The sequence below is a fragment of the Ovis canadensis genome, chromosome 11, assembly GCF_042477335.2.
Source record: "Ovis canadensis isolate MfBH-ARS-UI-01 breed Bighorn chromosome 11, ARS-UI_OviCan_v2, whole genome shotgun sequence".
NCBI lineage: Eukaryota > Metazoa > Chordata > Mammalia > Artiodactyla > Bovidae > Ovis > Ovis canadensis.
In genome coordinates, this window is record NC_091255.1 from 58,794,109 (window position 1) to 58,820,516 (window position 26,408).

The window sequence follows — 26,408 nt, forward strand, 5'->3', positions numbered from 1 at the left end:
CCAAGCCAGGCTTCAACAGTACATAAACCATGAACTTTCAGATGTTCAAGCTGGATTTAGAAAGGGCAGAGGAATCAGAGATCAAATTGCCAACATTCATTGGATCATCAAGAAAGCAAGAGAGTTCCAGAAAATTGACTATGCCAAAGTCTTTGACTGTGTGGATCACAACAAACTGTGGAAAATTCTGAAAGAGATGGGAATACCAGACCACCTGACCTGAGCAATTTGTATGCAGGTCAAGAAGCAACAGTTAGAACTGGACATGGAACAACAGACTGGTTCCAAATCAAGAAAGGAGTACGTCAAGGCTATATATTTAAATAACCCTGCTTATTTAACTTATATGCAGAGTACATCATGAGAAACCCTGGGCTGGATGAAGCACAAGCTGAATCAAGATTGCTGGGACAAATATCAATAACCTCAGATATGTAGATGACACCACCCTTATGGCAGAAAGCAAAGAAGAACTAAAGAGCCTCTTGTTGAAGTAAAAGAGAAGAATGAAAAAGTTGGCTTAAAACTCAACATTCAAAAAACGAAGATCATGGCATCCGGTCCTATCACTTCATGGCAAATAGATAAGGAAACAATGGGAACAGTGACTTTACTTTGGGGGCTCCAAAATCACTGCAGATGGTGACTGCAGCCATGAGGTTAAAAGACACTTGCTCCTTGGAAGAAAAACTATGACCAACCTAGATGGCATATTAAAAAACAGAGACATTACTTTGCCAATAAAGGTCCATCTAGTCAAAGCTATAGTTTTTCTAGTAGTCATGTATGGATGTGAGAGTTGGACTATAAAGAAAGCTGAGGGCTAAAGAATTTATGCTTTTGAACTGTGGTGTTGGAGAAGACTCTTGAGAGTCCCTTGGACTGCAAGGAGATCCAACCAGTCCATCCTAAAGGAAATTTATTGGAAGGACTGATGCTAAAGCTGAAACTCCAATACTTTGGCCATCTGATGCGAAGAACTGACTCATTAGAAAAGACCCTGATGCTGGGCAAGATTGAAGACAGGAGAAGGGGACGACAGAGGATGAGATGGGTTGGATGGCATCACCAATTTAATGGACATGAGTTTGAGCAAGCTCCAGGAGTTGGTGATGGACAGGGAAGCCTGTTGTGCTGCAGTCCATGGGGTTGCAAAGAGTCGGATATGACTGAGCGACTGAACTGAAAACAAAGCAATGTAGAATAAAACATCTGTCTTTTTCTCCTTGAGAGCCCCAGACCCTTTTCTCCTCCTTGGGGACCCTGGACTTCTTTTCAACCTACCTAGGAATTGACTCTCTCACCTAACCCATTAATTGACTCTTGCCAGTGACCCGTGACCTGGGGCAGAAAAAGAACCAAGGACCAAGAGCAGTCAGTCAGCTGAAGATGGCACAGCAGGGTGGTCAGGGGAGCTCAGGGACAGAAATTACCTGAAGCCAGAGCAGCTAGCCAGAGGAGGAAGGAGAACAGAGGCAGTGGCTGGGAGGTATGGGGCTACAGTGAGATACAGCAGCCAGAGGACCCAGAGCATCTCCCAGATCCTACCCAGGCCCAGGTCAGGTGTCCTTCCAAGCACACAGGCACATTCATATGCCTCGTGTCTCTGGAGACTGCGGTGTGTATCTATCCCTCTCCCTCAAAAGGGTCTGACAACCCACAGCATGATGCCAGGATGGGATAAGGGAGGTGTGTGCTCTCAGGGGACAGGAAAATGCAGACCTTTGCAGCCTGATGTCAGCCCTGGTCTGACCTCAGAGAACACAATGGCTTCATTCATGCATGGGACATGCAGGAGTAGGTGTGGGGTATGGGCTTCTTTTGGGGGTGATGAAAATGTAAAATTGACTGTGATGGTGGTTGCTATATACTAAAAACCACTGGACTGTGCATGAATTGTATACTCCGAAAGGGTGAAATGCGGTTTATCAACTCGATCTTGATAAAGCCACTCACAGAGGCGCACAGTCGTACCCAGCAGAAGCCCAGGAACCCTCTGCATACCGAAACACACAAGGTCTCAGCTTGCTTCCTTCTCGCTCTGCTTTCACGTGAGGGCAGAGGACAGGCTGGGCAGCCCCCTCCCTCAGAAGCTTCCTCACCTACCCAGGAAGTCACAGGGAGTTTGGGTTAAAGCAAAGGGGACCACGTGTTTGGAAGTGCATTAAAACTGCAGTGCCAGGTGGAGCGGGGATGGTCTGCACAGAGAGACGCAGGGCTCTGACAGCGACACGCAGGGGATGGAAAGCAGTGTCAGGGACCCATGGGGAAATCTGGGCAGCAGAGAGGGGCCAGGAGGGAGAGGATCGGGTGAAAGGCCTCCAGCCTTCCAGCCCCCACTCCCCAGCCTTTTGGATAAGACTTTCCTTCTGCAGTTTTAGATTAAAATAAAAAGACGCTGGGCAGAGGCAGATGGGCCCCCAGCCCATTGAGGAACACACCTGGGGCAACCTGAGTGTGAGTGAGTTTTTGCGGGGGAGTGCTGGTAAAGTCAGTGTCCCTGCTGGAAGCAGAATCATGAGTCTTGGAGGGGCGCACTGAAACCCACCCTGGCTGTGAAAGTGGGGTCTGAACCTGGCAGTTCTGCTTGGAAGTGGCCTGGCCTAGGAGCTGGAAGTTCATCCATGTGAGTCATTCATGAAGTCAGGGTTTACTGAGTGCCTACTATATGCCAGGTGCAACCTGGGTGTCAGCTTGGAATCAGCCTGAGCTGGGATGCTAATGAGGCCATTTCCAACAAAAAGAACACTCACGTATGTGGCAGACTCCAGGCCACATGCCAGCTTTCCGGCCATGTTATTCCCGGTCCTGATACCATGCCCCAAGGGAGGGTCTAGGGCACTGACTTTCACCTTCTCAGGGTCACACAAGAGCAGGGATAGAGGGCAGAACATGAGCACAGAGAGCATTGTGATTCCCAAAGGTGTATTAGGCCCCGTCCCAGGAGGCCAGAAGTGGGGAAGCAGCTCTCACTGCACAGCCTCTGCAAGCCCTGGCCCGTGGAAGGGTGCTTCACAAATGGGAAACTGAGGCACACACAGCAGATGGCCATGGGATTACCCTGACCAATTCTGGGGGCGGAGGGAAAAGGAGAAGCAGGCAGAATCCTGGGGCATGAGAGGAGCCCAAAGAGCTGCAGCTTCTTGTTGAGAAAGGACACTGAGGCCCCAGCAGGGGACTGCTGACCAGCAATCAGCCACAGGGCAGCTAAGGGAGTGGCCAGTCCAGTATTTCCAGGAAGCTGGGGCCAGGCCCCTTTCTGTTTCTAGCCTGCACTCATGGTTTCTCTGATGGGGGGACTGGGCACCTCAACAGCATATTCTGCCAGCAAGGCTATTTTTCACTAGTTTGCCAAAAATCTTCCCAACCCCCTAAGACTGAGAAACTAGGTTCACCACTGTGCATGGATATGACATGGTCCTGATTGCCCACCACTCATTAGTGGTTGACCCCAGTTTGCCTTGAAGCCTCTCATACTGTCTTCCGGCACTACTATGTAACATTCAGGAACTGATGCTTGCTCCTCCAACCTGACCACCAATAGTGTTCAAACAGGGGCTGCACTACTGTGGCAGAGTGGTGGAGAGGGAAGACTTGAGAATGGAGAGACCAGGCAGTTTCCTCCTCTGCAACTAGAGATGATGATCCAGAATCAACAGCCTGTGCAGCTATCTCACTCACACCTCTATGTAACCCCTGTGCTCAGAGTAGTATGTCTGTTGGCTGTCCAAAAATATGCAATAACAGCTTGTTCATGGTTCCTTCTTTTTGGTTGGGGTAGGAGATAGGCCGAGAGAAGAATCCAGGTGAAACTCATTTCCTTTTGGTTCAGGGGCCTCTCTGAAGAGCCAAAGCAGATTAAATGAAAACGGAGATCCAGTTTCCAGGAGACAGAACTGGAGAGGCAGGCGATGCAGGTCTCATCCTCTGAACCACGGTAACGTCAGCTTCACCTTTCAGTCTGACGCCAGAGGTCCTAGGACTGCTCCTCCTTCCGACAGAGGCTTGAGCTTGCTGTCGGCCCTTGAGCCTGCTGTAGGCCCGGGGCTTGGCTCATAGGGTGGGAGGGGAACTGCACAGTGCACGCCCTGGCCAGCCCAAGAAACCTGTGCACACTTGTGTCCCGGCCTGTGTCACTTCCTGCAGGCACCTGTGCAGGGAAGGGCGTCCCCACTCCCACCACCCCAGCCGCCGAGAGTCCCAAAGGCGTGGGTCTGGGGCCTGGAGAGACAGGCTGTCCCCTCTCTCCCTCCGGCAAAGGGCAGTGCCTGGAAGCCTGTCCCATGCCTGTCGCGAGGAGACGCTGGCTTCCCAGACACCTGCGGGGACAAACGAAGTCCCTGCGAGAGCACGTGGATCCTGCATGCGGAAAGGGACCAGGCAGGGGGCTCTCGGCCAGGGACTGCTGGACGGGGGTGGGCAGGGGGCAAGGAAAGGGGAGGACTGAGACACCCGTGAGTCGCGACTACGCGACACAGCACTGGCTCCAGGCCCAGCCCTCACCCAGGCTCTCTCCCGAGGCCCCGGCCGCGCCCCTAACCCCGCCCCTAGCCCTGCCCCTAGGCTGCGCGGTCTCGCCGCCTGCCCCTCCGCCCGAAGCCGCGGCCCCGCCCCTCGGCCAGCACAGCCCCGCCCCACTGGGTTGCTAGGGGAAGTGACGTCACAGCGCGATGGCGGCGGCTCCTTCAGGCAGCTGAAGGGAGATTTAGGCCCGGGAGATCCGAGTCCATCCGCGGCGGGGAGAGGGCGAGCGGGGCCGGCGGGGGCCGGGACAGGGGCGGCGGCGCTCGAACTGTCTCATCCGCCCCGTATTGAGGCGCTGGGAGCGGCGGGGCGACCGAAAAGCGATGGTGAAAGCGGGGCCGTGAGGGGGGCGGAGCCGGCAGCCGGACCCGCAGTAGCGGCAGCAGCGGCGCCGCCTCCCCGAGCTCAGACCCAGGAAGCGGCCGGGAGGGCAGGAGTAAACCGGTCCCGCCGCCGCCGTCATGGAGCTTAGAGTGGGGAACAGGTACCGGCTGGGCCGGAAGATCGGCAGCGGCTCCTTCGGAGACATCTATCTCGGTGAGGCGCCCCTCCCCCCGGCGCGGGCCACCCCAAACCGGCGTCCGCCGGCCCCGGTTCCGCTCCGGCCTCCGCCCCGGCGACCCCGCCCCCGACGACTCGAACCCCAGGCCCGACCCTCTTCGCCGCGGGCGGTGAGCCGGGTACCCGCTGGTTCGGATCTCCCAGCTCCCCAGGCAGGAACTTCTGGCCTTTTTGACCCTCGCCCCTCCACCCCACCACCCCACTCCGAGGGCACCTGCTTAACCTGAGCTCGCGGCCTCTGAGCAGTGGCCGGGAGCCTCGGTTAGGCCCTCGCTGCCCGCTCTGCCTGCCCCGCCTGGTGTCCGCTCCCAGTGGCCCCCCCAGGCAGACAAAGGCCGTCGGCTAGTGCGGCTCCCACGTCCTACGCCCGTGCGGCGGGCACGAGAAGAGTCCGGGGCTGGCCGAGGCTTCCTCGGCGCTCCTCGTGACGGTGCGGCCTCAGCTGACCAGCCCCTCTGGCTCGGAGCCTGGGTCGTAGACCGCAGGTGGCGCACAGGGTCGCCTGGGGGCCAGTCGAGTGGTCGTAGAGAACATGTTGAGCATCCAAGTTCCGTACTAGGTACCTCGGCTTAATCGAGAATGACATTCAGGTGATTCTGGACAAAGTCAGCGTTAGGGTGTTGGCAGACTTAGAGGCAAATAAAGTGGCAAAGGTCTACTCATTAGCTTACCCTTTTGCTATGAAAATTCTTCCAGGTAGACGAGGGGAAAGATTAGAACGTTCCGGATGGCTTCAGATTTCCAGTGAAAGAAAGCGCATATACTTGTGTGTAATAAAAGGTGGTCTTGAGTCTTACAGTTGAAAGTTTAAAAATACCTTATTGGGTTTTCCCAAAGGAATAATTGTATATAAGTTACTCCTACCCCCACATTTGGGGACGTCCAGCCTGGCACGCGGTGCGTGTGCAGAGGGACTCTCATTGCGCAAGTTTGGGGGTAAACATGCTCTGTGCTTGCGCAGCCCGCTCTGGTGTTTTTGTTTGGCTGGTGTCAGGGAGGGTCAGGAATAGCTTCGTTTGTCAGTAATGCTTCTGGGTTATGCCTTTCAGATGGTCCCAAGTCCGTGTGCTCACTGCCCCATCCTTGGCTATAGTTCCCAAAAGGATGCACAACCTCCTGGGCTGACAGTGTAAGAGGAATCAGCACTTAGGGGAGTTCCTAACTGTTTTTGGTACCCTTACCATACAGGGAAACCTGTCACATCCGTGTGTGCTGTACTGCCCTGCTGAGTAGAATACACTTTAGAGACACTTGGGTTTTGCTGTTTAAATATTTATGTCCGGTAGTCAGCAGTTGCCTTCTCAGCAGTGTTTTGGGAGGCAAAGTGCTGGGTAAATGCATGCTGTTTGCCTTATTTATAGAACAATAGATTTTGGCAAAAGTTTTAACCTAGGATCTAGGAGCCATACTGAAAAGCCAATCCATTAGCCACCTTTACACTGATAGGAAAAAGTCAGTGTTTTGAAACTTTGTGTTCTCTGGTCTGAAACCTTGCCAGACAGCCCTCTGCTTTCCAAAACTTTGTTCAGTCAGAGTGTGGAACACTGTCACCAGGTCATTCACAAAGAAGTTGAGAGTTTTGCAGGAGACCCTGTAGGCTTATTCACAAGTGTGTCCTTTGGGCCTCACCTTGTTCTGGACACACCAGTGGTGCTTGATACAGATCATCATGCTGACTGGTCCCAGAGGGATCTGTCTTCAGTTTTCTCCTTCACATTTATCCTAAGATGGATTGACTGTGCCTCTTGAGCGCTAGTTATGAGTACCCACATGGCCCAGCCATTGGAGTACACTTAGAGTTACTTGTGTGCAGTTGGATACAACCAGTTATTTTCATCAGCCTTGGCTCTTGGCACCATGTAGTGGTGGCTTCAGGCTACATGCTACCTCACTGAGAAAAATGTGACATGGTCTTGTTAGATTGAGATGTGACTGGAAAAGTGGGTCAGAGGTGGTTCAGTCGCTAAGTCGTGTCTGACTCTGTGACCCTGTGGATTGCAGCACCAGGCTCTCTGTCCTCCACTATATCCCAGAGTTTGCTCAGAATCATGTCCATTGAATTGGTGATGCCATCGAACCATCTTACCCTCTGCTGCACCCCGTTCTTTTGCCTTTAGTCTTTCCCAGCATCAGGGTGTTTTCCAGTGAGTTGGGTCTTCACATCAGGTGGCCAAAGTATTGGAGCTTCAGCATCAGTCCTTCCAATGAATATTCAGGGTTGATTTCTTTTAGGATTGACTGGTTTAATCTCCTTGCAGTCCAAGGGACTCTCAAGAGTCTTCTCTAGCACCACCATTCGAAAGCATCAATTCTTCAGCTCTCAGTCTTTTTTATGGTCCAAGGACCATGGGATGTATTGAGTCATCTGTACCACTGTTGTTTCTGGGTTTGTTGGTTTTTTTTTTTTTTTCCCATTTTTTAGGCAATTAATTAGTCATTAGTTGAGGAATGAGGAATTTGGTTCTCATCTTAAAATTATGTCCCACAAATTATAGTATGATGACAATTAAAAGTTGTTCCAATTGCTGTCACTTTGCTATAGGTCAGATCACTCTGGACGACTCCTCCTCCACCTTGCTTTGAGTGTGGGGTTTGGGGTCTTCTTGGACTTTGTAGCGCTTTCAGATGTTTGAAGCTGAGGGTTAAGAGCTGTCCTTCAGCTTGCTAAATGCCTTATGAACCAAGAAGGCCCAGAGCTGGCCTCCCTTCCCAGCAGCCTGCTGTGCTGACATGCGCACTCAGCACAGTGCCCTGCAGTTTGTTCCAGTCTTTCCCAAACTGTGAGCCCCCTGTTCTCATGGAGCTCTATTCTTGTCCATGTTTGGCTTGTAGAGGTGATTACAGTACCTTGGACCCACCCCGCTTTGTGATTGGTGTAATGGAGGAGGTTTTCTTCCTACCAGCTGTTGGCATTTGTACTTGATCCTGACAATCAGTTTGTCAGAGGATGGCCTCATCTGTCCAGTGTTCAACCCAGGTGGACTTTGCAGTTTGACTTTATCATATACACAGACACTTTGGGGGAGCTAAAGCTTAGTAACCTCTTCATACTTGTTTTCATGTTTTTTCACTTCTCTGACTTTCATTTTTCTTCAGTGGGGTGTCTGGCACGCAGTAGAGGTTCCAAAATGGTGGCTGACTGGGCAGGAGAGGAAAGCTGTTGCCAGTATGCAGCTCTTGTAGTCATACGCCTGTGTCCTTTACGGTGGTGGCTTGAGTGTTTGCAGATACCAGGTCAGCTGCTTTGTCAGTGGTTGTCCTGCAAGAGTAACTTTTGACCTGCTGTTGAGAGGCCTCTCCCTATTTCTTAAGATAAGACAGCCATCAATGTGAGTTAACCTTTCTCTTCCAGGAAAGGGCTAAGCTTAGAGTTAAGTTCACTTCATTTATTCTCTGTCTTTGCTGTCAACTTGAGGGACATAATTTTGTTTTCCTAGGACCAGCATTAACCTGTGTCTAAACATAGACTAGTGAGAGGGAACTCTTGTCTGACCAGCAGTGGAACTGCGCAAAAGAGCTGAGGTTGTTGGGGGATAAAACATCTCACTATAAACAAACATTAAGAGTAATCATGATGTGCCATTTGGTTTTGACGTGCTCTGAATCTAGAACCCAGAGCTAAGTAATACCTTTCAAATTTTTTTGTTCCCCATCTAGAAATATTTATAAAAGTTACCTGTTGTGGAAGAACCAAGTTTTGTCATTTCCAGTTGTGGCAGATGAGCACTTTTGTTAAATAAGATTAAAATGCAGCAGTGTCATGTTGCCATCAGAGCTCTTGGGTGCTTCCTCACTATCCTGTATTTCCCCTTTGTGGATTCGTGGCAGTTTGAGGACAAGACGTGGGCCAGCACTGGTGGTAGAGCACAGCGGCTGCTGTCAGCCAGGGGGGTTGGGACAGGACTGCAGGGCTCCAGGGTGGTTCACCTCAGTTTTGCTCAGGGGTCTCTCACGTTTAGTTCCCATGGAACATACAGAACTTGAAGCTCTGCTTCTTCACCCAGCGGTGAAGACCTTTGAGAGGAGACAGCCTGGAGTGGGTGCTGCCCTCAAGTCTGTTTGGCAGAGAACCCATGTCCAGCCTTTCCTCTTTCAGTCATCAGACTCAGGGCACCGTTCACATCTGTGATGCTGTAGAGGGCTGACTCTGTTGCTGATATGATCGTGGCGGGGATGGACTCTGTGTCCTGGTGTAATTCTAGGGCAGGCTGACTCTGTTTGCTGGTGTAATCATAGAGGAGGTGAGCTGTTTCCTGGTGTAATCTTAGGTGAAGCTGACTCTTGCTCTGTGTGGTCTTGGGGGAGGCTGGCTTTGTTGCTGGTGTGATGTTAGGGGAGGCTGGAATTCAATTGTGTTTCAGAGTTGCCTGTGGTCATTTGTCAGTATTGCAGGGTGACTCAGATGTTAGCTTTATCAACCATGATACAGTGGAGCTAGAAGTGTTCTCAGCCTTCTTGAAGGTGCACGTTCAGTAGGTAGCCTGTGCAGGCTCAGGCTGTGTTGTCATTGAGATGCCTCTTGGCAAGGTTGACAGAACAGACACAGTTGAAAGAGCAAGAGTGCTATAGTCAGAGACTTTCTGATGCTCCTGCTTTGGGAGAGTAGCTGAGGCAACTAGAAAGATGAGTCACCCCTTCCTCATGGGCTGGCAAGTTCAGTTCAGAGTTCCAGGTCCTCACAGGAACTCAGAGGTCATTTTCCATTTACACAGTACATTTTAAAATGACATCATTTCTCTTGTGATTATGTAAATTATCCCAGTCTGAGGCAGGAAGCACAAAATGTATTAACTATCTTTCTTCGCAGTGCCCAGGAGTTTTTGTGGCATGTTAAATGGAGTTTTTCAATTCAAGGTGGTCACTGACAGTGATCAAATGGTAGTTATTCCCATGGAACCCCAGCACTGGTGACCAGCTTTGTACCTAGGGCCACTAGAAATGGATACATTTCAAGTACCTGTCTGAGCAGACTAGAGGAGAAAGTTTCTCTTTCTTGGGCATTTACTGGGTTCGTGAATATCAAGCAGACAACTCTCCTGCAGGTCTTCATTGTTATAGTGCTTGCTGACCTTACTCTGCCTTTTGTCCCGGAGTCTCAGTGTGCTTTGTAACCAGCAACCCATTCATCCCCACAACTCCAAGAAACAGACTCCTGGTCTCCCCTCTGAACTCAGATGGAGAGAGAAACTTGAGTTCCCAGGGACAGGCAACATTGCTTTGCCCAGCGTGGGTCTAGGTTTCGTCTGGGCTGCTGGAGCCAGTGTTAATTCCTTCACAAACAACCGTACTTCTGGGAAGAATTAAAGTGCTTTAACTTAGAACTGGTGAGGAAAGCAAGGGGAGACCTAGGTATGTGCTTTCTAAGACTGCTTTTCCTATTCTCTAGTGAATGTGCCTTGGGAGGGCAAGGGGGGTCTTGCAGCATAGCTTTGAGTCAGACTGGCACTCAGGAACATTTGTGTGATAAGCCTGCATGGGTAGTAGTTGTCACGTATGTAAGTCCACATTGTAGTAAAGAAGAGAATGGGATCGTGAGGTTAAACCTCTGATCTTCAGTCATGGGCTGGTGATCAGGAGGTGTGAGCAGATATGTTGCTAGTTTGTTTGCACAAAATTGGCAAAAGATGAGTGACAAGTATGTATTGCATTGGTGTGATTAGGGCTTTGAGGACAAAACCCAGTCCAGATCCAGTGTCTGTAGGAGACACAGAGCAGTGTTCTGGTCCCTGGGAGGGAAGGGATGTGCTGGGTCTCCCTGGGCCTGACCTGTGTTGGGCAAATGATGGCTCCTGCCGTGTCGTGGGAACCAAGCCCCCTTGAGAACCACCCTGCTGTTTGTGGCTTGGTACTTGGGCCGCATGGACTGAGATGGGCTTAGACCATGTGGTTATTCAGTGGAAACCCAGCTTTCCCTCTGGAGAGAGGATTGTACACCCTTGAGGCCTCTCAAGGAAGCATGGAGAAATGGGGTCGACATGAAATGTGTTGCCCTGGGACTCCCTATGGTCTAGCTTAGGATGGGTGAATGCAAGGCTGACCAGCAGGCTGGGTGAGAAGGTTCAGACCAAGTAGAGGTCCTGTGGAGAGAACTGTACAGCCTGTCTCCGGGTCTCTGGTGATGAGCGGAGGACCATATGGAAGTGGGTGATGCAATGCCATGTAAGATTTTTCTATACATGTTACATACTCCTGTTTTAAAAAGTGAAAATAAGGTGATTTTCCCACAAGGATTTGTCTGCTGCTGACACCATTTTGTAGTAGAAAGAGGAGTACATCCATCAGCTGGTTGTCCTCAGAAGATTCTCATAGCACTGGTTTCTCCAATGTGTTGTAACATTGGGTTAGGTGGGAGATACCAGATGATTAACATTTGTGTTTTTTTTCCTTTGCCAAGGTACGGACATTGCTGCAGGAGAAGAAGTTGCCATCAAGCTTGAATGTGTCAAAACCAAACACCCTCAGCTCCACATTGAGAGCAAAATCTACAAAATGATGCAGGGAGGAGGTAACGATTTTTACCTATTAAGAAAACCAAGGTGGTGTTTGATAAGGGAGATGGCAGATGTCATGAATCACAGTCTGGTTGATTTGGAAAGGGTGCAGGAACATTCATACCCTTGACCCCATCCTGTGGCTTCCTTCAGATACCATCTGAGAGGCCTGCAAAGGGCCTCACTCGACCAACATCATTTAATGCTCTTTGCATGAATATTCCCTTTCTTAGGTTTTGTTATGTACTGGTGTCTTTGAACACGAGCTTATGTCAGCACTGACATGAAGCTTCCTGCTGATCCTCCTGTGCTGTCTCTGTCACGCTGGCAGCTTTGGGATGGTCCACAGACTCTTCCTCCTGAGTGAGACCCCTTCCAGCTCAGTTACTGTCTCGCTTCTGTGAAACCTCTCCTTGGGCTTGAGGGTATCTGATGTCAGAGAACACCCATCCTGATTTCAGAGTCTCCCTTTTAGAATTCTCTAGACTTTGAGGATGTTTGGCTAATAGAGCAGGAAGGGGTCTTATTGGGGGTCTCAGTCCTGAAGACACTGCAGCATTTTGAAGGGTGTGCCTGTGCTGCTCCCCAGAGAGCTTGGAAAGCCTTGGCACAACCCTGAATGTCTTGAATTTCTCTGGGGACAGGGCTTTGTGTATGAAGAATAGCTCTGTTATTCCCTTCAAGGCAGAAGCCCCCATGATACTTTCAGAGTTGGGGATGGGGGTAGGCTCCTAGGGCTTTGCCAAAGGAAAGCTTGTCTTCAGAGTCTGTGCTGGCACTTTTGTCAAGTGGAAAGGGAGGACTGGTGAGGTGACTTCTTGGCATCTTTGCTTCACAAAGCAGTTTAATCTGTGCTACTACTACCAGAAACCAAATCTGTGCTACTACTACCAGAAACCACCATATCTCTGTTGACATAGCACAAGGAGTCTCTCTAGCAACATATACATCTTAAACAACGTTCAGAGTCCTGTGAGATGATTGCAGAGGGGGTGTCCAGTGCCTCTTGTCCCTGGTATTAAGAGACCAGAAAAAGCTGTAGGTTCTCGGATGGCACATAGACAGGAGACTCCCTGGCCCCTCCAGTGCCCAGGAGAAGTTGACAGAGGACCCTACCGGTGTGTCTACCCTCTGGAGGCCCTCAATGAGCTTCTCAAGCACCAGGTGTGGTCTACACAGCTTTTAAGGTGGTTCTGAATAGGAACAGGTGACTTGAGATATGGCCTTCATGGTGGAAGGAGCTTGGTGATGGGGATTGGATGAAACCTTCTGACTGAAAAGCCTGTGCATTTGAGGAGCAGCATCTCTGGGAACTCAGAAGCTGGGTGCCCAGGGACAGAGGGAAGGAGAAGAACTAATGTCAGGGAGGAGCTATGGAGTAGATTAAGACTCAACAAAGGGAATTCCCTGGTGGTCCAGTGATTAGGACTCTGCTTTCTCCACTAAGGGCACAGGTTCAATCCCTGGTCAGAGAACTAAGATCCTGCCTCAACAGAAAAGAGTTTATTTGGGTTAGAACAGGGTCTCTCCTCCGAAGCATTACTGTTTACAATGGAAGCTGTCTCCTGCATGGAGGACAGAGAGCAGCATCCTAGGTACCAGTAGGCCCTCACCCCCTCCCCCAAGTTGGGGTGATCAGAAATGTCTGCAGATGCTGCTAAACGCCCCTGCGTGTACTTTCCGCTTAGACCCCCTATTTTAGAATGCAAAAGATCACTTACGTTAGTCTTCCCATGCCCTTCCCGTAGGATCATGGAAACCCACCAGAATTCTAGAAAATATATTCTTCTGTCTGACCCTAGCCACACGTAGATCGGGTTTTACTCTTGCTTCAGATATACACTTGGTGAATTCTATCAAGATGTAAATGTTTGTTTTAGAAAACTGATTCTGTCCGGGAGCAGAGAGCTCCATGCTGGTACTGTTTTGTGAGCTTGTCCTAGCTGGGATGGCAAAGGAGATAGAGGCCTCTGCCTGGAAACCTCATAGCTCTCCTGTTGGCCAGCCTTCTGTATCCATCTTAGGTGGTGCATCTCTGATATGGTTTTTTTTCTTTTTATGCTGAGCTCTGGGCTTCTTTGCAGACAATTGATAAATTGACAGCATCATAGGAGAAAACTTGTAGCCCAGGGCTTGCTTTGCCCTCTCTAGCTTGTAGTACAGTGTTGCCTGGGTTGCTGCCTGTTAACAGTGGCCTTGCAGTACTCCACTAGAGAGAGCTGCTGTGCTGGCTCACTCAGGCCACTTAGGGGAGGGGTTGGCATTTAAAAACAACAACAACATGTTTTGGGGTGTGGATGAGGTGGGTGAAAAGTTTCAGTTGTATGGTAGCATTTGGTAACCAGATTTACAGTGGTGATCATCTTTTATAAGTGTATACAAAGATGAAATTATACACTTTGAAACTAATATGTTTTACACCAATTTTACTTCAATAAAAGCAAAAGCAAAAAAAAAGACACACTAGTGTCAGGTATTGTTGAAAGTGTTTTTACATGTGCTGGCACGTTCTCCACCACAGTCCTGTGCAGTAGGTATCATCACCCTCATATAATGAATGAAGAAACTGAGGCTGTTTCTAAAGAACACAGATTTGAACATGAACACTGTAGCTCCCAGACCACTCCTACAGAGCAGCCCTCCATGAGGGTCAGCAATCAGGAACAAGCCCCAGATCTAGTTGGTGCAATAGATTAAAAAACTTGAAATAGCAGAAATAATTTTAAGTTAATTATGTTGGTGAAGGACTTGGGTGGACACCCAGTTTTTATCAAAACAAAGTGGACTGCCAGGCAGAACCTAGAGGCTGACTGCACTTTCCAGTCCTAAGAACCCCACAAAGTATATTTAGACCACATTCTCCTTGGGAAACCTTCGAGTGGAGATCTTTTGTTTAGGTCAGAGCTACTTCTGGTCGAGGCTTGTGGCGGGTTGGGAGGAGAGGGTGGGCCCTTTGTATGAGAATTCAGGCCAGGGGTAAAGGGTGGGAGCTCTGCACTGATGGTGGGTGAATGCCACCAGTGACTTGGCAGTAGAAACAGGTGGCCTCTCACCCAAGTTCACTCTCATTTTACATGCCTGGTCAGTTCCCACAGTATATTTAAGACAGTTATGATCTTTTTTATTAGGAAAGGTTTTACAGTACCTAAGAACATGTAGAGCTCGTGGCTATTGGAATACTAAAACGAACCCCCAGAACTCCCATGTGCTTGAGAGAGAGAGCAGGAAGGCCTTCGGCACCTGTGTGCCCACCCCAGGACTTCTCTACAGCTGCCCAAAGCCTGTCTGCCCTTGCTTAGTGTGTTTCTATTTTTTTTTCTCCATTATCCTGCAAGAAGTTAGTTTTTTAAAATCTAATGACATTGCCCAGAAACATTTGGCCATTGTATTTACAGTTGTTTTAAGGTTGAATTGCCAAACACTTCATGAACAATTGTATTTGCATTAATACTGAGTCCCTATGTTTACATTGAAACTTTCCACAAATCCAGTGGAAAGCATTTACCTAGCGGTATCCCTCGTTTTTCATCCCCAGGCATGTATTTTGGTTATCTTTGGACTGAATGAGGGAAAAAGTTTTAAGTGTCCAGACCTGCACATAACAGTCCAAGTGACCCATTTCCCGTGTTAAGGGTGAGTGAGCAGGGGCAGCTGAGTGTCCCTGGCGTGGCTGGTCACCAGGTGGCACTCCCGTGGCTGTGTCTCTCACCTGCAGCCTCACATGTCCTGCCCCAGCCCCAGGAGCGGCACTCTGGCATCCCAGGTGCGTTTCAGCTTTCTGGTCTCGCTGCATCACACCTCTGAGGTCATGGAGCAGCTGTCTGTGCACAGGGAGCGGGGTTATTCTTGTGAGTGGCTTTAGAGTTGATTGTTGCCTGGACCTCAGTGTTTAGTTTGCAAGACAGTCTGCTAAGGGTGAAGCAGGCTGCGTAGCATCTTCCTCTCTGGCCAGGGAACGGAGAAGAGGAGCACCCTGCTTCTACTGCGTCTTATCCTAGGGTGATAAGGTGGTGTTGGTGTCGCCAGTAAGAGACGGTGCTGCCAGTGAAACAGACCCTCAGAGCAGATGAGTGGCAGGTCCGTGCCCCACGCCTCCCTGGTTCACACGTTTCTGAACATGAGTAATACAGTCTTACTGTGTGTATTCTACAATTTTCCTCTTGAACCTGCTGTGTTCCTGAGGTTCTTCAACGTTGACACAGTTGTGGTTCGATGGATTTCGTTGCGGTTTATAGGCTCTTGTGTCTCCATAAACAGACCTCCCTGTGTTGAGGAGGAGCCCTGGCTGGCTTCTAGGGTTTTGCTCTTAAGCATGGAGCCACAGTGACTCCCTTGCCCATACCCGCTGGTGCAGAGCCTATTGGTGGAAAGGCATTCTGTGAAGCAGCCAGGTGCTCGGCCTGTAGGGTGGCACCCCAGCCACAGGGATGTGTTCCCAGGTGGTTACCCACATTTGCCTTCACCTGGACAGTCTCAGGGGGCTCCTATTAGATCCACATCATCTTCAACCTTGCCATTAATCATTTTTCTCCAGTGTGACTTGGCATGTCTCAGCTAGCAGAGAAGGGGGAAGTTTCAAAGAATAAGGATGGAGAAGAAAGAAAGAAAATTTACTTGTGCATGATCTGACTTCCTACGTAGGAAACGAGCAAGACAAGTTAGAGTGGTGAGCCAGACACTTCAGATCAAAGTATAAAATTAGTTCTCTTATTACACCAACAACAGTCAGATAGGAAATATAATTCTTTTTCCCCTCAATGCAAGCGAGTCTTTATTCTTTACATTTGACAGGGAAAAGAGCCAGCCCATGTGACAGGACATGGCGAGTGAGAAAGGAAGTGGGGGCACAGCAGAGTCAGCCACTGAGTCTTTGCTTTCCAGGGGTGAAGTCCCTGCAGCCCCAAGGCTGAAGTCTCCTGTAGCTGGAGAGTAAGGGGAAGGGGAACCAGGAGAGGACAAACTACTCCTTCCTCATAAATTCAAGATTTCAAACAAAGCTTTGGTGTCTAACAGAGAACACGGAGTTATATTTGTTTCCTGTTGAACAGTCATATTGAAAAGCAGAGACATTACTTTGCCAACAAAGGTCCATCTAGTCAAGGCTGTGGTTTTTTCAGTGGTCATGTATGGATGTGAGAGTTGGACTGTGAAGAAAGCTGAGCGCGGAAGAATTGATGCTTTTGAACTGTGGTGTTGGAGAAGATGCTTGAGAGTCCCTTGGACTGCAAGGAGATCCAACCAGTCCATTCTGAAGGAGATCAGCCCTGGGATTTCTTTGGAAAGAATGATGCTAAAGCTGAAGCTCCAGTACTTTGGCCACCTCATGCGAAGAGTTGACTCATTGGAAAAGACTCTGATGCTGGGAGGGATTGGGGGCAGGAGGAGAAAGGGATGACAGAGGATGAGATGGCTGGATGGCATCACGGACTCGATGGACGTGAGTCTGAGTGAACTCCGGGAGTTGGTGATGGACCGGGAGGCCTGGCGTGCTGCGATTCATGGGGTTGCAAAGAGTCGGACACGGCTGAGCAACTGAACTGAACTGAACTGAGACAGTCATGTGGCCACTTGGATAGACGTTTCTTATACTTGCACAAAAGCTCTTGAGTGACCTTGAGATACATACATCTTCCCCTGAGTGGTCTCCCAACCTCACTTTCTACAAAGAAGCCCCCCCACCCACCTTGCTTCTCTCTTGCCTAGGATTTGAGATTAAAGTAGGTTTGATCCATGCAAATTCAGCAGTGCGTTTGTCATGAATCATGTCAAGTAACAGCCTTGACTTGGAGTTGGGAACAAGGAATGAAATATTTCTGGCTGCTTCAATACTTCTAGACAAACATTTTGAGTTGTGGAGATACCCCCACAGACTAAGGTACAGGTGTGTTGGTAAGGATGGAGAAGGGAGTAGGAGTCAAGTTTTTAGTACAGAAGATTTGGTCTGAAATGGGGGAAGGGAACATGAAAGAAGGTCTTAAGACCCGTTTTGAGATGGGGGTTGGGGACCCCCAGATTTGTGTCTCAGATCCTTTGCCTGGTGCACAGCCTTTTATCTGGCTCTTCTTTGAATACAGTAGGAAGCTTGCAAACAACAAAACCCCAGAAGAACATGGGAAAAGGCCACTGCCTTATATCTACACCAACTAAGCTACCTGGTGTTATTTCCAGATCAGTGACTCATGAACTCCTGTGAAGCCCCAGCAGAGAGTGAGTGGAGGGGCAGACACTGGGGCGACAGAGCCCAGCCTCAGACGCGCATCCCTCCGCGTGCTCCAGTGCAGCCACCCCGTTCCAGCACAGAGAGTCCCGGCTCGGGAACTGAGCCCTTTGCCTTCAGCTGCCACAACACTGACCACTGCTGCTGGGGGCAGGTTGCTGACACCGGACACTAGGAAGAAGCCCTTGCCTGTGGTCTTGAGAAGCCAAGGCAGGAAAGCTCAGCATTATTAAAGCCTAAGGATTTTGCTTCATCTTCACCTGGAAGCTCGAGCTGCGTATAGATAGAGGTACCCTTTGAACCCACTTTTTACACACACAGGAACCTTGATGAAGGCTCAGGGAGGTGAAGCAAGTCTTTGCCTGGGATCGGAGGTCCGAAACGGGAATCCCTCATCACACGTATAGACAGCCCTTACCCAACCATGGTTTCCTCTTGGTGCTGTCACCTGGTCCTGCCTCTCCTGACCCGTCTACACCACATTTCCTGCTCAAACTGATTTCCACATGGGGCAACAGTTAAAACCTTGTCTCCAGTGGAGCATTGATGGTAGAGAATGGACTGCTCGAGACTGAAATACACAGTGGAGCATTTCTATGAAGGAAAAAGTTAAAATGCAGATGGTTCATTTGCACATAGCTAGTGCAGCTTGGCATCCTGAGAAGGTGGGCCCTGGGGAGCAGTAAACAAGTGGTGCTGGCTTCGGTGGAGGGACAGGGCTAGCAGGTCTGCAGCTGTTGCCAGCCGCCTCTGCCTGTCCTCAGTCCCGTGTCCTATCCCAAGAACAGGTCAGGAGGAGGCCGGCGGAGGAGGCCTGCCTCAGCCCTGAGAGAGGGGTTCCCAGAGAGAGTGGCGTGTCCTGTGGTCTTGTGTTCAGCCTTCTCTGATGCAGGAAGTGTTATTACTACATAGCCTTCCACAGGAAAACACTTCCGTGTCTTGGCCACTTGCAACAGCTGGAAATTTGGGAGTGGAGACCAAGAGATATGCAGGTTCTGGAGGTATGTCCCCCCAGCCCGCAAGTACTTGCCCAGAGCGTTCTTCCTCTGTCTCACCCCTCCCCGTGCCAAGAAGGAAGTGGGGGGATGCCATGAACCCTGCCTGAGATCCATGGCAGTGTCCCTACTCACCCTTTCCCTGCTTTTGCCACTGTGCTCCTCAAACCTTGGATTGCAAAAGGATAGCCCCTACCATGGCTGCTTTCAGCCCCCTGGTGCCTCTCACTCCACCTACAGAACACCTACCAGGACTGGTGACTGGAGAGACTCCATTCACTTGGGGGACTTCTCAAAGGTCAGCTCCACTGCTTTGCCCTCCTTCAGGTTCCATAAGCCCTCTGTGTACAGCTCACTCTAGGGCTTAGAGACATCTACTTGGAGGTCAGGTATGACCCCAGGGGTCATGGATGGGAAGCTAAACCTGGCACATAGTGACCCACTGGCACCTTGGCACAGCCACCTGCAGACATCTTATTGGACAAAGAACCTAGATCCCTGGTCAGGTGGCTGTTGGCCCCAGAGAAGTCCAGAGGCCAAAGTGTTGTTCTTACAATACTGTTTACAGTAGTGAAAGACAAACCATAAGGTACAGAGGAATAAATCCTAAGCCAGGTGTGACCTGTATGTAGAAAATGCATTGGGGGATACTGATGAGGACTCAAGCAAGCGGAGACATTCTGTTCACGGAGAGGATGACTCAGCAAGATGTTGTGTCCCAGAGCTGCTCAGAGAGAGGGCTCAGGGGATTCTACTCACAGTCCAGCAGGGCCCTCCTCCCACAGGACAGGCTGACAGATTTGAAGAGCAGTGAAGGGCCAGGTTGACCGAGAAGTAAATGCCACACACTCAGCCGGCACCCAGATGGCAGCTTCTAGTATCACTCCCCACCAAGAGGAGCCCAGATTCCAGGGTGAGACGGGAAGAGGGACGGTGAGTCTGAAGCAAGTGACTGAAAGGAAAGACATGCTTAGCCTCTAACAGGTACTCTGGCAGGAGTCCCGAGGACAGAGGAACGCGCTTGAAGTGGCTTCAATTAAAGCCTCATCATGAATAACGGATTATAATATGTGGAAGAGATTCTCAGCACTTCTATTCAACGTAGTTCTTTTGGACAAAAAAAAGGTATCCGAATTGGCAAGGAAGAGGTAAAATGGTCCTATGTGCAGGTAGGCGTGTAGAAAACCCTGTGTACCGACTTCGCACACAAACTACCAGAACTGACAATGGATTCATCAAGGCAGCAGGGCACAGGCGCAACATAGAGGAGTCTGTGTCGTTTCTTTACACTAACAGTGGAATCACACAAAGGGAAGGTGAAAAGACAGTCCTCTAAGAATTATACCAAATAGTATAAAATGCTTAGGAATAAGCCTAAGCGAGGAGGGTGAAAGACATATGCGGAGAACGACAGAACATTGATAAAGGAAATTGAGGATGAGTTAAAGAAATGGAAAGATACACCATGCTTTTGGATTGGAGGAATGAATAGCGTTTAAATGGCCATGCTACTTAAAGCAATCTACAGAGTGGATGTGACCCCTATCAAATTAACCCATGACATGCTTCACAGAACCAGAACAAATAGTCCTAAAATTTATGTTATACATGGAAGAGGGGAGAATTCATGCATCCACAATACTCTGCACACCCACACACACAAGCCTAAAATTTATATGATGCATGGAAGAGGGACGAGTTCATGAGTCCACAGTGCTCTCCACACACACAATTCATGAGTCTACAGTGTTCTATACAGAGGCGCATGCACAAAGTTAAGGGGCAGAAGGAACAATCAAATGGAAACTCGCCACTTTGTGGACACTGTTTTGTTACTTGATAGGTTTAAAGGGTGATTGAATGGATACAAACATACCAGGTTGGTACAAAAGTAAATAACTGCCAACCCTGAATTTTAAATCACTTTAACTAGGCTCAAAGACATCTTTATTGATCAAAACAGGAACCATTACAATGAACACATTGTTGCAAACAAGAAATAAGTTTGTTTATTCAAATCTGTGGCATAAAAATCTGTGCTTCGGGATTAGACCAACTTTTGGGAAGCGTTTTCTGCCTCTTGCTGGTTGTGGAAGCATTTTGCTTGCAAAAGAAGGTTGTTGAGATGCTTGAAGAAGTGGTAGTTGGTTGACAAGAGATCAGGTGAATATGGTGGATGAGGCAAAGCTTTGTAGCCCAGTTTGTTCAACTTTTGAAGAATTGGTTACACGAGGTACAGTTGGGTGTGTTTTGGAGAATTGGACCCATTCTGTTGCCCAACACAGCCATTGCAGTTTTCGGTGCATCTCATCGATTTGCTGAGCATACTTCTCAGATGTAATGGTTTCACTGGAATTCAGAAAGTTGTAGTGGATTAGACGGGCAGCAGACCACCAAACAGTGACCATGACCTTGTTTTTGGTACAGTTTTGGCTTTGGGAAGAGCTCTGGAACTTCTGTTTCTTCTCAGTCCAGCTACTGAGCTAGTTGTTGCTGGTTGTGGTGTAAAATCCACTTTGCATTGCATGTCATAATCTGATTGAGAATGGTTCATTGTTTTGTAGAATAAGAGAAGATGACACTTCAGAACAACAGTTTCTCAAAATTTTCGGTCAGCTCTTGAGGCACCTACTTAGCAAGCCTTTTCACCTTTCCTATTTGCTTCAAATGCCAAACAACCACAGAATGGTTGACATTGAGTTCTTTGGCAGTTTCTCGTGTACTCTTAAGAGGATCAGCTTTGATGATGTTCTGAGTTTGTCACTGTCAACTTCTGGTGGCCAGCCACTACGCTTATCTTCAAGGCTCTCGTCTCCTTTGCAGAACTTCACATACATTCATTAGCAGTTCCTGGGTCAAATGTGATGATGTTGCAAGTTGTCTCTGCTGCTTTCCGACCTATTTTGTACTCAAATAAGATTGCTTGAATTTGCTTTTTGTCTAGCATCATTTCCATGGTCTAAAATAAATGTAAAATAAATAGCAAGTAATACATTAGCAAAAAAACATAAAGTGAGAAATGGACATTAAAATGATGCGTAGCATAACCGCATTGAAGAATGTATTCCATTATTAAACAGCAACGTTCAGCAATGCAAAACCACAGTTACTTTTACACCAACCTGATAGAAGTTCAAGCATTGACACTGCCCTCAAAGCTTCATCCACAGATTACTTTTTTTCCCCTCACAGATTCAGTTCAGTCGCTCAGTCGTGTCCAACTCTTTGCGACCCCATGAATTGCAACACGCCAGGCCTCCCTGTCCATCACGAACTCCCAGAGTTCACTCAAACTCATGTCCATCGAGTCCATGATGCCATCCAACCATCTCATCCTCTGTCATCCCCTTCTCCTCCCGCCCCCAACCCATCCCAGCATCATGGTCTTTTCCAGTGAGTCAGCTCTGCATGAGGTGGCCAAAGTATTGGAGTTTCAGCTTCAGGATCAGTTGCAGATTATGTATTAATAATATAGAGGGGAATTCCCTGGTGGTCCACTGGTTAAGACTCCGTGCTTTCACTGCCTAGGACCCAGGTCCAGAACCTGGTGAGGGAACTAAGATCCCACATGCCCTGCAGGCACAGCCAAAATAACTTACAGTAACAAAGAAAAAGTACTTTTTGTTGGAGAAATCTGGCAGATTTCCATCTGTCAGGTGATCAGAACCAGCAATCAGGCAAATCCAAAATTGAGGACCATTCAGAATTGACCTGAACTCTTCAAAAATTTCTTCGATAGAAGATTAAAAAACTGTTGTAGACTTAACCATGACGACTGCGTGGCAGTGCATGGTTCTAGATTGTGCCCTAGGCAGGGGGACTGCTGTGAAGGACATTACTGGGACAGGCAGGTGGACCAGTGTGGTGTGGACTGTGTGCACTGTGTCACACATGTCGCCTGCAGTGCCGTGCCGCCACACTCAGCTGCAGAAAGACCCTTGTGGGCACAGGATTCTGACCTCAGTGGAGGAGGTGTAATGGCCAGTGTGGGAGGCCTTGTGAACACACGTGGCTGAGGTTGCTGAAAGGCCTGCCTCCCCTCACCCCAAAATCCACTTCAGATGGCTCAGGTGACTTTAGCATGAAGAGAAAACTAAAACATTCTGGTTTTTTGGTTTGTTTTTTTTTTAATCAGTGTTATTGAGAGGAATCAAACTGCATGTGTTTTGAGTGTGGTGGTTTGAGAATTTTACCATGTCTGTCCTCTCAAGAAACCATTGCCATAATCAAGGTGACAAACATATCTGTTGCTCTTCAAAGCTTGTTGGGTCCTTTTGTGCTTCCTCTACCCCCGCTTTTGTCATCTGCTTCTGTTGCTATAGGTTGGTTTGCATTTTCTAGAGCTTCCTGTGCAACGAGTAGTACTGTGTGTACTTTCTTTTGAGAATTTATGTGTCAATGGTTACTCCTTTTTATTGCTGAGAGTTATTCCCTTGGATGCCTAGTTTCTTTATCCCTGCACCTGTTCATGGGCACTTGGATTTGTTCCAGGTGTCAGGCACTCCAAACAAAGCTGCTGTGAACTTTCGTGTATATATGGACATTCATATCCTTTTCCTCCTGGGTAAGTGATTAGGAATGGAATGGCTGAACCAAAAGTAGTGAATGTTTTTTCTCTTTGAAGAAACTACCAGACCGCTTGTACTTATGTTCCCACCAGCAGCATACAAGGGCTTTGTTGGTTCATATCTTTCAAATAACTTGTTTGTTTCACCTAAGTTACTGAATGTATTGGCATAAAGCTGTTTATATTGCCCCATGTTTGTGCGTGTTCAATTGCTCGGTCATTCTGACTCTTTGTGACCCCATGGACTGTAGCCCCCCAGGCTCCTCTGTCCATGGGGTTTTCAAAACCCTATTAAGAATTCTAGAGTGGGTTGCCATTTCCTACTCCAGGAGATCTTCCCAACCCAAGGATTGAACCCACGTCTCCTGTGTCTCCTGCATTGGCAGGTGGAATCTTTACCATTGAGCCACCTGGAAAGCCTGAATCTAGGGATGTTGCCTCTCATTCCTGTTTGTTTTGTTGTATTTGTTTTTCATTTTGTTGTGTTTTTGGTTGTGCCATGCAGCTTGTGAGATCTTAGGTCCCAGACCGGGAATAGAACCTGGCCCCCCAACAGTGAAAGCACGGAGTGCTAACCAGGGAACCTCCAGGGAATTCCCTCATTGTTGCTGTTGGTAATTCGTGTCTTCTCTGGTTTCCCCTGCAGTCTCATTAGAGACTTATCAACAGTCTGCTCAAAGGACCAGCTTTGGTCTCAGTCATTTTCTCTTGTTTCCTAGTTTTCTGTTTCATTCGTTTCTGCTGTGATCTTTTATTTCACTTCTGATTGCTTAGGGTTTAACTGTTTTCCTAAGATGGAAGCTGAGATCATTGATGTGTTTTTTATAGTATAGGCATTTAGTGGCTATAAAGTTTTCCCCCTACCATAGCAACATCTCAAATCCTGATGAGTTTTCTTTTTCCTGTAGTGCAAAATGCTAATTCCCCTTTTGATCCATAAATTATTTTGAACTGTATTATTTAGCTTCCAGGTATTTGAGGATTTTTTCCCATAGAACTGTTATTTATTTCTAAATGAATTCCACTGTTTTCTGAGAAAATATGTTGTATAACTTGAATCTTTTTAACTTTATTGAAGCTTGTTTTCTGACAAGAATGTGATGTGTCTTGATAAATGCCCTGGGGGGAAAAAGCTTGTTCTGCTGCTGTGAGGGGTGATTGACGTCTCTAGTCAGGTTGTGGGTTTGTCTCTCTCCTTGCAGTATTGCTTCATGTATTTTGAAGCTCTGTTGTTAGCTGTGTGAACACTTAGAATATATGTTTTCTTGATTAGCTGTTGCCTTTATCACTGAGATGACTGGTAGTGTCCCTGGACAGACTTCTGCGCAAGTCTGCCATGGCTGATGCTGACACAGCCCTTCTCGTCTGATGCTGGTGTGGTGCACTGTCCTCCTTGTGACCTAGTTGTACCTGAAGAGTGTTTGGTGTGGGTCCTTTCTTTTCCGTCTAGTCTGAGGAAGTGTGCCTTACCTGTGGGGTTTACATTCAGTGTGATTAATGACAGGATTGGCTTTGCTGTTATTTTTGTGTCATCTGGTCTTTGCTTCAGTTTCCTTCCTTTTTAACCTTTTTTTGAATTGTTTTTTATGCTTTTTTTTTTTTCAAACATTTCTAAATGATTTTTCTTGTGATGACCTCCTCTGTTGAATTTTTTCACTGTCTTTGCTCTAGTGATTCAGTTAGGGTCTGTCATCTCCAGCAGGATGCAGAGGAACCTGACCTTGTGGACTACTGCCTTGCCTGCCTGTGTGATAGTGTCATGTGTTTTATTTACATGTTGTAAACACTGCAGTGCATTGTTATTTTTGTTTAAGCAGTCATGTCTTCATATTTTATTTTTTGCTGCTCTGGGTCTGTGTTGCTTTGCGTGGGCTTTCTCTAGTCGAGGTGAGCGGGAGCTGCTCTTCATTGCCATGCGTGGGCTTCTCACTGTGGTGCTTCTCTTGTCGTGGAGCACAGGCTCTAGGTATACAGGCGTCAGTAGCGGTTACAGAATTTTGGGCTCAGTGGTTACGGTGTGTGGGTTCAAGGGCACTTTTGAGCTTCAGGAGTCATGGCATACAGGCTCAGTAGTTGTGACTCCGGGCCCTGGGGCATGGGCTCAGAGGTTGTGGCGCGTGGGATTAGTTGCTGCTTGGCAGGTGGAACCTTCCTGGAGCAGGGATAGAACCTGTGTCCCCTGCATCGGCAGGCAGGTTCTTAACCACTGTGCCACCAAGGAAGTCCCATAAACAGTCATACTTTTTAAATTTAAAAAATTTTTAAGGTACTTCTGTTGTTAGTTCCAGTGCTCTTCATTCCTTCTGTAGCCCCACACTTCCATGTGGCATCGTTTGCCTCCTGCCTGAAGGACATCCTGTTAACATGTCACAGTGCTGGTGATTGATTCATCACCCTTTGTATATCTGAAAATATCTTCCTTTTGTCTCTGCTGAGGTTTTTTTCGGCAGATTGTCAGTTCTTTTCTCAGTTCTTGGAAGATGTTCCTCCACTCTGCTTTTTTCTCTGGCTGCCTTCAAGGTGTTCTGTTTGTCACTAGTGAGCAGTTTGTCACGTATGTCAGTGTTGTGCTCTTTATGGTTCTTGTGCTCGGGGCCTGTTGGGCTTCTGTGTTCATGATAGGCCACAAGCTTTTGTCACATTATGCCTTATAACCTATGGACTTTGTTAAGTTTGTTCTCATGTCATGTGTAAAATGTATTTTTAAAATATTTATTTGTAAAAGAGAAAAGTTGCCCTGTTGATATCAAAATCAAAAGTATTTAGCATCTTACAGTGCCAGAAAAGAATGCAGTGCTCAAAACAGCCTGCAGTGGTGGGGTATTAAAGGGCCCCAGGAGCTGCTCGCTGAGAAGCAGGCAAGGCTGGGATGCTTGGAGCAACAGAATAAGTGATCCAGTGTTGGAGTACAGACCAGAATGTAACACAGACACTCGTGGGCTCATACTGATGGGAAAAAATAGCAAGTAAGTAGATGAGAAGAGACACATCTGTGTGGAAGCATTCCAAGTCGTACATATAAATGCTCTGCCCTCTGGGAAGGGAGCCCAAAA

The 26,408-nt window shown here is 48.3% G+C and overlaps 1 protein-coding gene across 7 annotated transcripts in view; it reads left to right on the forward strand.

The window, feature by feature from the left end:
• The first annotated feature begins 4,611 nt into the window (after positions 1-4,611).
• CSNK1D (casein kinase 1 delta) overlaps positions 4,612-26,408 on the forward strand; it is a 39,558-nt gene continuing 17,761 nt past the window's right edge. For 2 of the 7 annotated variants that reach the window (XM_069543759.1, XM_069543758.1), the window contains exons 1-3: positions 4,663-5,061; positions 11,480-11,590; positions 23,280-26,321. In XM_069543759.1, the coding sequence (XP_069399860.1) occupies position 26,321 (1 nt within the window). In that variant the 5' untranslated portion in view covers positions 4,663-5,061; positions 11,480-11,590; positions 23,280-26,320. Of the gene's footprint in view, positions 5,062-11,479; positions 11,591-23,279; positions 26,322-26,408 lie in introns of those variants that run through there. The other 5 variants (XM_069543756.1, XM_069543755.1, XM_069543753.1 and 2 more) reach the window with 5 other exon arrangements.